This window comes from Antechinus flavipes, chromosome 1 (genome assembly GCF_016432865.1).
Source record: "Antechinus flavipes isolate AdamAnt ecotype Samford, QLD, Australia chromosome 1, AdamAnt_v2, whole genome shotgun sequence".
Lineage (NCBI taxonomy): Eukaryota > Metazoa > Chordata > Mammalia > Dasyuromorphia > Dasyuridae > Antechinus > Antechinus flavipes.
The window spans coordinates 52426160-52440459 of NC_067398.1; the positions used below are offsets into that span (position 1 = coordinate 52426160).

The 14300-nt window shown below is 40.1% G+C and overlaps 1 protein-coding gene across 1 annotated transcript in view; it reads right to left on the reverse strand.

Moving 5' to 3' along the window:
* PLXND1 (plexin D1) overlaps positions 1-14300 on the reverse strand; it is a 198657-nt gene that overhangs the window by 2594 nt on the left and 181763 nt on the right. The window contains exons 33-35 of the mRNA XM_051982802.1: positions 12522-12669; positions 730-870; positions 107-181 (exon numbers count right to left, since the gene is read on the reverse strand). Coding sequence (XP_051838762.1) covers positions 107-181; positions 730-870; positions 12522-12669 — 364 coding nt within the window. The remainder of the gene's footprint in view (positions 1-106; positions 182-729; positions 871-12521; positions 12670-14300) is intronic.

The window sequence follows — 14300 nt, forward strand, 5'->3', positions numbered from 1 at the left end:
GATGGGGCTTTGGGGGGGGGGATGCTGGGAAGAACTAGAAAAAAGTGGCTGAAATGACATCTTGCCCCCTTCTTGGAACTGGCCCTGTCTCTGACAAAGTGCTTACCTGAGGACGGTATCTCTTGGCATATTTATAAATCTCAGCCATGGCGACCTTAGTGTTGAATTCATTCCGATATTTCTAACGAGAAAGAGAAGAACATGAGAGTGGGGATGGAGGATGGTTAACCCTGGAGGAGAAGGGGAAGTGAATGAGATGTGTCCTTCAGCTGTGAGGTGGACCCTTCGCATTGTGGCTCTGGCCGGGCTCAGCCACTCCTAAATGACGGACAGACCGCTCGAGGATCCAGGTTTGAATCTTCCCGCTGCCCATTAGGAGAGGATAAAAACTGGCGGTTTTTTAAGGCAGTGGGTGAAACATGGGGACCGCTCCTAGCCCTGTCCCTCCACTCCTAGAGTCCACACTGTGACAAAGAAGTTGGCTGGGGCCTCCAAGGGCTGCAGGTACGGAGCCTCTCCCAGCATCCATTCTAGGGTGAAAATGAGCAAGAGTGCCCCGGAATCAGCTGGCTCTTCTCCCACTGCATCGGAGTTCTCAGAGGGAACCACTTCAATTTCCATCCCAGGACAAGCTGATTAAAAAAGACCTTCCCCCCGGACGTTCCATTTTGTGGGGACGACCCATGCAGTCCCGGCTGCTTGCTGCCCAAGACAAGGCTTGTTCCTTACCCGAGATTCCTCAGCAAGGTGGGCATTCATTTCCTGCTCGCTGAGGGGAGTCATGTCATGGATCTGTTTGTAGTATCTCTGCACGATTTTCCTGTACTCGGGAATCTCCTTGGCATAGAGAAGCTTATTGGTTGGTGAATCCTGGGGGAGAAGGAGAGGGATTAGATGCTGTACTGGGAGTCTGGAGGGTGGACTCGACCAGGGGTCAGCTGCAGACAGACTCTGGGGGGGCTGCCGAAGCCTAGGGGAGCCTGCTCACACTCAGGTTCCTAAATACACACAATTAAGGGGAAGGGGTTACAAAGCGAGTTGAAATAGAGTTTTATATGCATATACCCATATGTATAGATACACAATACACACCTGCATGTGTATATGTACATGTGGGCACATATGTTGTATATATGTACAAAGTGTATATTATATATGTGTGCATATGTGTTCTGTGTAAAAATATACACATGTGTGTATGTGTTATATGTATGTATAAATATATGCATTTATGGCTGTATATATATGTACATATAAATATATACAGTGTATATACACATTGTGTATAAATATATACATATGTGTGTGTGTTGTACATATGTGTATATAAATATACACATGCATGTGTATGGGTGTTATATATGTGTGTATAAATATACACACATGTGTATGTGTTGTATATGTGTGTGTATAAATATATGTTTACATACATATATCCAAAGTGAGAATCTATAGTTTAGAAACCAAATTTACAGATCCCAGAATCAGAACCCTTGGATTAGTTACTTCTTTCCAGCTCTGACATTTTAAGGTTCTGTATGTGTAAGGAAATAAAACCAATTAGTGGAACATTTTTCTGTCTCCTTCACTTTCCAGAGAAGGATACCGAGGCCCAGGGAGGTATGTGCCCTTTTGAAAAGTGGTTCTCAGAGTATGGTCTAGAGAATCCTGGGGATCTACAAATTTTTAGAGGGTCTACAAATTCAAAAATAGTTTTTATTTCCAATATGGTGAATGTCTATAAATATAATCCAGATAAACAAAAACGCTTTGGAGAGATCCTCGATAATTTTTAATAGAATAAAGATACTGAAAACAAAAGTTTGTGAATCCCTGCTTTACACAGTGACTTAGCTGCTCACAGAGCTGGCAGGTTGGGGAGGAAAACCCAGGGTTCCTGATTCCCCAGTCAATGCTCTTTTTATCATTCCATGCTGTTTCCCTTCACAGTACTGAGATGCATATACTCACCAAGAAATGCTGTGGAGGAAACGTCAGTCTGATATATCTATATAGGTATATGTGTGTATGTATGAATATACACACACGTAGTATGGAGAGAAGGGAATGAGATTTGAGCTAGAAGACCTAGCTTCAACTTCTTCCTCTGTCCCAGCTAAGTCACTTTGGGCAAGCTCTGTGCATCTCAGTGTCCTTCTCTGTGAAGTGAGAGGGCTGGCCCGGACGATGTCCAGGACCCCTCCCAGTTCTCAGCCTTCCCCCCGAATGTCAGCCCCAGCTCTTTCCGTGTCTGTGCATCATTATTATGGCCTCATCTGGGTTTGTTTTGTCCTTCTGCTTGACTGTGTGCTAGCTCCATCTCAATTTCGCGTCTCTTCCATTCTACAAGCCTATTATGTTCTCAGCATTAACCGTCTCTGGGTCATTCTGCTCACCACTAATTGGACTGGGGGATTAGACAGCGATCCACTTCTTAGCTGGGTACCCGGGTGTGCGGGGCTGCCCACCCCCCACCAAATGGCCTGAAAGCGGGGGGCTTTTTGTATGAGAAATGCTCTGGGCTCCTGCTGCTGCGGTCAATCAGCCCTATGTGGAGCTAATGCCAGGCTTCTCTTCTGCTCTCATTTGACATATAATTGACTCGGCAATGGTGTGAGATTGTTCCTGCTCTTCTGCAGAGACATCTAAGGGCTCTGGGAGCCTTCCGCCGCTTGGGGATGGCACGAGGAGCCTGGCTGACCGGACCAGGCCATTCCTTATACATGAACGTATCTTTTGTGGCACTTGTTCACTTGTTCCAGCCATGTCTGGCTCTTCATGACCCCGTTGAGGGTTTTCTTGGCAGAGATACCAGAGTGGTCTGCCATTTCCTTTCCCAGCTCATTTTACAGGTGAGAGGACTGAGACAAACAAGGGTAAGTGATGTGCCCAGGCTCACACATCTAATAAATACCTGAGATTAGATTTGAACTCAAGAAGATGAGTTTTCTTGATTCTCCATCCCCTGTGTTACCTAGCTGCCCATATCTTCATCTGTATATACATGAACAAATACATATGTATATACACCATACATACATACATATGTGTGTGTGTGTGTGTGTGTGAAATCAATCCATAAATATTTATTAAGGACCTACTATGTGTTGGGCATTGTACTAAACACTGGGATGTAAAAAGAGGCAAAAGACAGTCCCTACCCTCAAAGAATTAATAATATGATGATGAATATATACATGACATATGTATGAATGTAGGTGTTTAAAAGTAGCAGTAATTGTAGTAGTGGTGGTGGATATATATATTTTTCCCCCTAATACTTCCACTTTACAGATAAAGAAATTGAGGCAAACAGCAGTGAAGTGATTTGTTAGAATCTCAGGTCTTCCTAATTTCATGCCCAGAGCTCTATCCCCTGCCTTACCAGCTATCCATACTCCATTATACACTCCATTTGCAAAGTGGCGCAGGAAAAAAAAAACACCATTAACTGTGCAAACCTCATTTACTCTGCTCTCTTTACTATGTACATCCTGCCTCTTTAGGTTCAAGATGCCGAGGGCCACAGAGAATGGAGAAATTCCAGCCAGTGGAGAAGTTGTAAGGGTTTTGTAGACTAAATTAGAGGGCTAGATTTTATTTGAAGGCTCATTTTTCCACTGTTTTCCAGGTTCAGTCTGATGATTTACCCCCAATAAATAGGAGTGTGTGATGAGGAAAGGTTCCTCTCTTGCAGACCTCCAAACAAAAATCTAAGTCTAGATCAATATCTGGCCATTGGATCAGACATTTATTACTGTGTGATCCTGGACAAGTCTCTTAACTGTGTTTCCTTATTCTGTGGAGGAAAAGAGCTGGAGAAGGAAATGGCAGGCCACTCCAGAATTGTTGCCAAGAAAACATCTAAAGAATCAGACCTGATTCAAAGCACTGAACCAGAAAAAAATGGAATCAGAATCAGGTCTTTAAATTCACAAAATAAGATATAAAGGAAACTGAGTATACTGAAATATAATTATAAAGAAGTGTACAAAAGTATACATACATATACATAAAAATATATAGTTACACATATGAAGCTACACTGGTACGCTGTTTTGGGGGAAGCCTTATGTGACTGATGAAGAATCAGAACACTTGAGTCTCGGTCCTGGCCCCATCTTTAAATTGCTTTATGACTTTAGACAAATATACGGCTTTCTCGTCTTCAGCAATCACTGCCATTTCTATGATAACATAATTTGAATTTATGGGCTTAAGGAAGTAAAAGGAGGTCTACAAAACAAAGTAATGCTACAAGCCCTCCCCCCCCAAGCCAATTCATCCATCAATTAATAAGCATTTGTTGAGTACCCTACTATATACCAGGTACTGGGACAGAAGGCCAAAATGGAACAATTTCCACCATCACAGCACTTATATAACCTGCTGATGAAGAATCCATGAAAGATCAGGGTCGAGAAGTCTAGCTATTGCTGGTGGCTAAAGGGAAGTGGAGATGCAAGTTGCCATCTAGAAAGGGACTCCTTTATTCTGATGGGTGAAAAAAAGTTTCCTTTCTGGCTCAATCTCACTTCCCTCCATCCCATGAGACTGGGCTGCTGGAAGCCTTTTCCATCTGCTAGCTGACCCTAACTAACCTCTAACCCTATCTGTCACCTGATAACGGAAAACAGAGGTGTTGGATAGCAGGTCAGAAATGTGAAAAAGAAATATAAACAATGGGTCCCCTCCCCATCCTTCTCCCGGTTCTTTAATTAGGGAAATCCAGCCACTTGATCTCTGTGGAGAACTTTTGTGATGCTTTCAATTTCAATGGTGAGGCTTTCAATTTCAATGGATTACACAGTGATGGGGAAGAGAAGGTGGCTTGCTGGGAATTCTTATACATGGCATAGAATAGGAAAAAGAGAAATGGATTTGTAATTAGAAGAACAACAGAATCCAGTGTTCCTCACATTTATCAAGTGCCTATAGTTTGTTAGCCTAAGTGGTAAGGATAGGAAAAAAAAAAGAACTTAATGTTTTATTGGATCTGGTTCAAATCCTGGCTATGATAACAACTATGTGAGTGATCTTGAGTAATCACTGGTTTGAAACTCAGGCTCTTCCTCTGAACATGGGGGGCTTGGACTAGATCAGGGATCCTTACTCTGAGATCTGTTAACTTTTTGTTGTTTTTTAAATATTTTGATAACTATCAATCAATACAATTGATTTCCTTTGTAATCCCATGTATTTTACTTTAATGCATTTAAAAACCCGAGGAAAAAAAGTTTGTAAGCATCAAGATAAATCAATAAGGATTTATTAAGTGCCTCCTATGTGCTAGGTACTATGTTAAATGCCAGGGGCACAGTGAAAGGCAAAGTAAGTCTCTGCTCTTACACAGTTCGATATCCAATGGGGAAAACAATGTGCAGACAACTATAGACAAAAAATAATATATACAGGATAAATTGGAGATGATGTCAGATGGAAGGCAGAGGCCTCCTAAGTGGACAGGGAAGGGCTTCTTCTAGAAGGTGAGATTTTAAGTGAGACTTGAAGAAAGCTAAGAAACAAAAATGAGGAGAGAGAACAGTTGTTCATAGGGGGCAACCAGTGAAAATGCCAAAGTGTTGAGATTACTTGCAGAATGTGGAGGGGAGGAAGATATTAAGGAGTGGTGGAGGGCTTTAAAAAGTCAAACATTACATTTTATCCTTGGGATGAAAGTGAACCACTGCTCTGAATACGTGATCTGCAGATTCTAGAGAATTAATATGACAGCTGAGTGGAGGATGATTGGAATAGGGAAACTTGTGGCAGCAAGTTGGGAGACCAATCAGCAGGATATTAAAGTTGTCTAGGTGGGAAGTGTCAGGGGCTTGTATCAGGGTAGTAGTACGAGAGAGAGAGAAGGAGGAATATAGGAGAGATGTCATGAAGTAACAATGGTAACAGATTGGCAATGGTTTGGGGGGAAGGAATGATAGAGTGAGGTCAAGAATACAGAATATGGAGAATAATAGCACCTGCCTCAAGGGATTGTTGTAAGGATACAATATGATAAAATTGTAAGACACTTTTTAAACCTTAAAGTAACATATAAAGGCTAGTTATAATAATAATAATTATTTTTGTTATTATCTAGGCAATGAGAATGAGGTCAAGGATAATACATAAATGGCAAGCCTGGGCAACTGGAAAGATGGTGGTGCTCCTGACAGTAATAAAGAAATTAAGAGAAAGCCAGGGCTTGGAGGAAAGAGAGTGAGCTGTGTTTTGGACATGTGGGGTTTAAGATACCCATAGGACATCCAGCTAGAGATGTTCTAATAGGCAATTGGAGATGCAAGGCTAGAGGTCAGGAAAGGGAATTAGAGCTGCATAAATGGATCTAAGAGTCACCTGCATAGAGATGATCATTTAATCCACAGAAGCTGATGAGATCAAGGGAATTACAGAGGTAGAAGAGAAGAGGATCCAGAACAATTAGTCGGTACAACTTGGATGAAAATCTAGCAAAAGAAAATGGGACAAATAGAAGGAGAAATAGAAGAAAACAGTTTTGCAAAAAAGCCTAAAGAGAAGAATATTCAAAGGAAGGATCAAAGTTTTCAGGGATGTCATGAAGGATGAGGATTGAGAAATAGAACACTGGCTTTGGCAATTAAGAGATCATAGGTGACTTGGGAGAGAACAGTTACAATTGAATGATGACATTGGAAGCCAGATTGTACAGAGTTAAGAAGAGAAGAGAGAAACAGAAGTAGAAAAACTTCAGTTATAAAAGAAAAAAAAAAAAAGAAGTGATTGGGAAGGATAGCCAGTGGGGGTAGACAGATCAAACAAAGGTTTTCTGATGATGAGTTAGACATGTGTTATTGGCAGCAGAAAAGCAAGCCAGTGGTTAGAGAGACCAAAGAATGGGGATGACAGAGTGCACAATCTAATGGAGAAGATGGAACAGAGCACATCACTTGTGTCTATGGAGGGGTTTGCCTTAGGAAGGAGAGGGCTGCTTCTTCACATGAGACAAAGGTATGAGGAGGGAGAAGAGGAAGCTCTTGATGAAGGGCTTCATTTTTTTCATTGAAAGGTGAGGCAAGTTTCTCAGCTGGAAGAGCAAGGAGGCACATGAGGATCACAAAAAAATAAAGAGCTCATGGACTAGATAAAGCCACATAAAGCATCAACATTTCTAGGTAGTACCAACAAAGCACAGAGGGAAAGAGAAATTCTATTAAAATAACTTCAGATAGTATAAAACACTTTGGAATCTACCTGTCAAGACATACAGGAGAGCTATATGAACATAATCACAAAACACTCTTCACATACAGACAGACCAACATTGATAAATGAAGAAATAAATATTCATTACATATGGCTAGGCCAAGCCATTATAATAAAAATGATAACATTACCTAAGTGAAATTATTGATTCAGTTCCATACCAACCTATCAAAGAATTATTTTATAGAGCTAGAGAAAATGATAACAAAATTCATCTGGAATAACAAAAGTTCAAGAATATTAAGGGAATCAATGGGAAAAAATGAAGGAAGCAGCCAAGGAGTACCTGATCTATACTACAAAGTAGTAAATCATCAAAACAATGGGGATAAGAAATAGAATAGTTGATCGATCAAATAGATTAGGTATATCATATACAGAAATAAATGAACATAATAACCTAATATTTTATAAACTCAAAAATCCCAGCTACTGGGGCAACAAAAACTGCTGGAAAAATTAGAAAGCAGTCTGGCTGAAATTAAGCACAGGCCAGCATTTCATACTGTGTACCAAGACAAGTTCAAAATAAGTACGTGATTTAGACATAAAGAGTGATATCATAAGCAAATTAGAGGAAGCTGGGAAAAAATTACCAGTCAGATCTATCGATAAGGAAAGAATTCATGATCAAATAAGAAGATAGACTCATGGGAGGTAAAATGGATAACTCTGATTATAAGAAGTTTAAAAGTTTTTACACAAACAAAAGGAATGCAGCCAGAATTAGAAGGAAAATAGGAAACTGGGGAAAATTTGTTATATCAAGCATCTCTAAGAAGGGATTTATTCCTCAAATATATAGGGAATTGAGCCAAATTTATAAAAATAAGCACCATTCTCCAACTGATCAATGATCAAAAGATATGAACAGTTTTCAGAAGAAGACAAATTTATCAATAGTCATATGAAGAAATGCTCTAAAACTCTAATAATTAAAATGATGATTAAAACAACTCTGAGATACTACCAAACACCATCTCAGATTGGCTAATATGGCAAAAAAAAATGACAAGTGCTAGAAGGAATATGGAAAAATAAGTACACTAATGGAGTTGTGAACTGGTCTAACCCTTTTGTAAGAATAGCCACTTATGCCCAAAGGACTACAGAACTATTTATGCCTTTTGATCTAGCAATACTGCTACTGGGTCTGTATCCCAAAGAGATTTTTAAAAAGAAAAAAACAACCCACATGTACAAAAATAGCTATAGCAGCTATTTTTCTGGTGATAAATAATTGGAAACTGAAGGGATGCCCCTCGATTGGAAAATAGCTAGCTGAACAAACTGTAATATATGATTGTGATGACATACTATTGTGCTATGAGAAATGACAAGGGGATTAGGTTAAAAAAAATTGAAAAGACATGATCTGATGCGAAATGAAGTGAGAAAAACTAGAAGAATGTTCTACATATTAACAGTAATACTATAATGATGTTCAAATGTGAGTTAGCTACTTTAATCAATACAATGATCCATGATAATTCTGGAGGACTCATGGTATGCTCTCCATTTCCAGATATGAACTCAGAGTGCAGCTTAAAGCATACTTTTTTTTTCTTGCATTTTTTCTCACTATGACTAAGGTGGAAAAATGTTTTACATGACTTCGAATATATGTGATGGGGATTACATTTTTTACCTTATCAATGAGTAGGGGAGGGGACTGATGGAGGGAGAGAATTTGGAACTGAAATTAAAATTAAGAAACCCTGGGCTAGATAGTTTGTAAGGTCCTTTTCACTTTAAATGAGGCACCTCAATGGCTCAATGAATTGAACACCAGTCATGGACCTAAATTAACCTCTTATTAACCTTATTAACCTCTGAACTTAACCTCTATTTTTCTCAGTTTCCTTATCTTTAAAATAGAGATAATAATGGTACCTTCCTAACAGGGTTGTTGTGAGGATAAAATGAAATATTTTGAAAGTACTTTGTGACCCTTACAGTATTATATAATTGCTAACTAGTATTATTAGCTAAATCTGATCAAAGATGGTTCACTGATGATTATGATGATTGCTGTTGCCTCACTCTATACCAGGCAGAGAGAGAGCCCAGATTCAGAACACAGATGCATATCACTGAAAGCTAATATACTTTTTTGCTCTCTTTATAGAGCTGGCAAAATCTCCTTGGGACAGCTAGATGGCACAGTGGAAAGACTGTGGGGGCTGGAATCTGAAAGACTCCTTTTCCTAAATCCAAATTTGGCCTAAAACACTTCTTAGCTGTGTCACCTTGAACAAGTCACTTCATCCTGTTTGCCTCAGTTTCCCCACCTGTAAAATGACCAGGAGAGGGAAATGGCAAACCACTCCAGTATCTTTGCCAAAGAAATCCAAATAGGGTTACAAAGAGTCAAACATGACTGAAATGACTGAATAACAACAAATTCCCTAATTTCAGTCTCCTCCCGTTCTGCAGTTTGTTCTAAGACAGTCCCTGGGTTGGAGGCTACTTTCGTTCAGGAAACCCATCCTTCAGAGGATACAAATTAATAGTGTGAGCAAGATGACAGGGGAAGGTTTAAAATTTCTAAGAGAATAACATCAATAATTTTAGAATAATAAAAATAGCACATTTACATAATACAAAGTCTTTTAAGATTTATGAAGTTCTTTCCTCCTCTCAACTCATGCACCACTAACATGCAAATGATGGAAATGCTAATTACAAATATAGTAGGTCCCCTGAGGACCTTTACTATACCAATTTAATTCAACAACAAACATTTATTATGCCCCATGCTATCTCTAAGGGATCATGTTAGGGCAGGACAGTGTGATCATAAAATCATAGATGGAGGCAGAATGTGAAAGGGCATTCGGTGTAAATTGATCATTTTACATGGTTAAAAAAAAGGAAACCCAGACAGATCTCCAGCCTTGCCCAAATCATATAGGTAGAAAGTGACAGAGCTAATTGCAAACTCAGATCTTTTGACTACAAATCCATAACTCTTAGACCAAAATGTAACTGTCCCTTCAAAGAGCTTACAATTTATAAATGGAATGAATGGATGATGGTTTTAGTGTAGGTACACCATCCATCTCTGCCAGGTCAAATGAGCAGTTTCCTCTTTCTGTCACCATGGATAAAGCTTACACACTCTGCCCCAAATGAGCCTTCTTGCCATTTTGCCCCTCCATAGAGGGATCCAGGAGAAAGAAGGTGAGCAAAGCAGCCCAAATATATCCTTACTATGGAGATTGAGAAGGGGAAAGGAAAAAGAAGGGAATAACATATCTATCTATCTCTGTCTAACAAAGGTGAAAATACTATGTTGTGATCTACATTCAGTACCCATGGTTTTCTTTCTGGATGCAGATAGCTCTCTCCATCACAAGTCAGAACTGGCCTGAATCATCTCATTGTTGAAGAGCCACGTCCATCAGAGTTGATCATCACATAATTTTCTAGTTGCTGTGTACAATGTTCTCTTGGTTCTACTCACTTCACTTAATATCAATTCATGTTTGTCTTTCCAGGCTTTTCTGAAATCTTTCTATCTGTCTATCTACCATCATAGATAGATAGATTATGGATGGATAAGCACCTACATATACTATATACTGGAAAATGAGCTAGGGGAGAAAATGATAAAACAATCCAGTATCTTTGTCAAGAAAACTCCAAACAGGGTCCCATAGAGTTGAATACAATTGAAATACAACAAAACCTAGTATTTTACAATATTATCCCATTTGATCTTCACTATAACCCTGAGAGGTAGGTGCTATTATTATCATCCCCATTTTACAGTTGAGGAAACTGAGGCAAACAGGGTTGAGTGACCTGCCCAGTGTCACACATACAATGAGTGCCTGAAATCAGATTTGAACTAAAGAATTCTGGAATCAAGAGCTAGGGTTCTACTCACTATGTCACAGTTATCTTTAGATATGGTAGTAACTGCACCTTCTACTGATGGCTAATTGAAGACATCCCTCATCTCTCTATGTGAAGGAAATCATGCAATGAGGTATTCTTTCCATATTCTAAGCTTCCATTTATTATTTTTTTTTTTGCTGATTCTAATCAGGCTGTCCAGGTTCACCCCCCCCCCAATTTGGTTTCACAGCACTTTGAATAGCTCCAGTGATGAGGAAGCTACTACTTTTTTTCTTCTATACATATTTCCACATTTATCATGTTGCACAAGAAAAATCAAATCAAAAGGGGAAAAATGAGAAAGAAAAAAGCAAGCAAACAACAAAAATGAAAATACTATGCTGTGATCCACATTCAGTCCCCACAGACTCTCTCTGGGTGCAGATGGCTCTGTCTATCCTGTGTCTATTGGAATTGGCCTGAATCACCTCATTGTTGAAAAGAGCCACTCCATCACAGTTGATCATCACATAATCTTACTGTTGCTGTGTACAATGTTCTCTTGGTCTTACTCATTGTACTTAGCATCAGTTCATGTAAGTCTTTGCAGGTTTTTCTGACATCATCCTGCTGATCATTTCTTATAGAACAATAATATTCCATTGCTACAAATATTTTTGCACATGTAAACTCAATACTTTTTGAGGCAGCCTATTCCACTCAGATTGCTCTAATTTGGGGGACATAAAATCTAAATTTTCCCCTTTGTAACTTCTAACCACTGTTCCCAGACTTTTGGAGTCAAAACAACCAGTTTAGTACTTCTTTAATGGGATGGCTCATAAGATATTTGAAGATAGCAATCATACCTCTTTCCCAACCCAACCTACGCGATCAATGCTGAGTTTAATCTCTCCCCTGAGATGGGAGCTACCGAATTCCTAAACTGCAGTTCTTGCAGGAGTTTAAAAACACAGAATCTCAAAGTTGGAAGGATGTCAGTGACCAAGACCAACTGAGCCAAACTCTCCTTGAAATGGAATCACCCCCACAGCATATCTGACAAGCAACCATCTAACTTCTGCTTTAAGACCTTACTGAAGAAACACCCACCAATCCCCACGGCATCCCTTGTCACTTATGTACAATTCCAGTTCCTTGGAAATTTTCCCTGTCATTCCAAACCAGGCTTCTTTGCAGCCTCCATTCCTGACTCCTACTTCTGGCCCAATAGAACGAGGCAAATCCTTCTTCCACATGACAGCTTTCATGTCATCCCTGAATTCTCTCTTCTCTAAATAAACACTTCCAGTTTTTGTAACCAGTCCTCCTGACCTCCAGGTTCTTCACCAGTCCGGCTGCCTTCCTGTGGATGCTCTCTACTCTCTGAACCAAGCCCCCCAGAATGGAATCAATGTGATCAGGGAAAAACTGACCTTGCCGAGCTGTAAGTCGGAGATGGAGCAGGCATCAATGAAAGCCTGTGCAATGACAGAAAGACAGGCATCTATGTGATCAGTCTTGTCGATGTCAAAGACAAACTGGGGGTTCTTGAGAATGTTGACCCAGAATCTCAGAGGTAGGCTGTCAGGGAACAAAGTGTAGGAGAGTTAAAAGCAAAGGCAGGGAGAGGTCTGGCCCACCCACACTGTGCCAGCCTGTCGGCCAGGAGAGAGAAAAAAGACCGGGGGAATGAGAAAGGAATCTGGGAAGGGGGGCAGCAAGGTTTGGTGTTTGATCTTTTTATGACAATGTGGGATTACTTAAATCTGACTGATGAGTGAGACGGTGGGGGTGGAGTGTATCAGGGCAGGATCCTTTCCCCTCCTCTGGCACACAGCTGTGTGAGAGAGGCCCGTCCATCATGTCCTTGGTCTTCATCACTGTCTATCAGAAATTATTCTTCTTACATATCTGATCAGACCGCCCTTCACCTGGCACACATCCCTTCTATGGATGAAAGAATGTGCCAGGGGTGGGTGGGCTTAGGAAGGACAACATCAGGAGAGAGCCTCCTTGGGGGCCACTGAGAGATCAGGGAGAATCTGCCCTGCATCACCTGTTCTGAGTTACTAGCTAGACGGCCTTAAGGATGCCCCTGGATATCAGCATGATCCCTTTGATCTCTCTCCTCTTTAAAAATAAGATGGAAAAACATCCTTCAGCCATGAGACTGCTCCCTAGCATAACACAGGCTGTGATCCCTTAGAAGATGTTTCATGAATTGCTGTAACTGTAAAAAAACAAACAAAACCCATCTCTTGGGGACCAATCTTCTGGGTAATGAGCACCCAGTCAGGCCAGTTGTCAGATACCAGAAAAACAGACCATGGTTGGGCTGGAATTTGACAACTTTTCAGCTTAGTGTGATCTGCTAACAGCAGGAGATTGGCTACTGGCATGGCCTTTGAGATGTCAGGTCCCCCTGTGTCCATAAAATGCCTTTGAGAGCAGATGGAAAACTGATGAAGAGAGCCATCTATATACCCAGAGAGGGTGGGGACTGAGTGTGGATCAAACATAGCATTTTCACTCTTTTTGTTGTTTGCTTGCTTTTTGTTTTCTTTCTTTTTTTTTCTTTTTGATCTGATTTTTCTTGTGCAGCAAGATTATTATATAAATATGTTTACATATATTGGATTTAACATATATTTTAATAGGTTAATAGATTTAATAATCCAATAATAATATGGGATTATTAGGGGAGGGAGTGGGGATAAGGAGGGGAAAATTTGGAACACAAAGTTTTATAAAGGTCAATGTTGAAAAATTATCCATGCATATGTTTTGTAAATAAAAAGTTTTCATTAAAAAAAGAAAGAAAACTGAACATCAGTTGACTGACTGAAGATGCCCATGACTGTGTCCCCTTTGCCCCCAATTTCTCTCTAAAAGCACTGCCTAGTTTCCCTAAGAAGGGAGATTTGACAGAACTCGATGGATCTCATTCCTTCCATTTTAGATGCCTACTGCTCACCATGGCAACAGGCAGGTATTGGCCCAGGTACTTGGAAACCAAAGTGGCCCTAGATTCTGCTGTTAACCCCCTGACACTTAATTTCTCTCAATTTTATGCTTAGATACTCTTCTACATTTAATTAAGAAGGCATACTTCCTCCCACCCCTACTTTCTTTTCTACTATTCTACATGGCAAGGAGCCTCAGAATGGCATCAGCTGGGGAATTCACTGAGCATGCTCCTCGGTATTTAATCT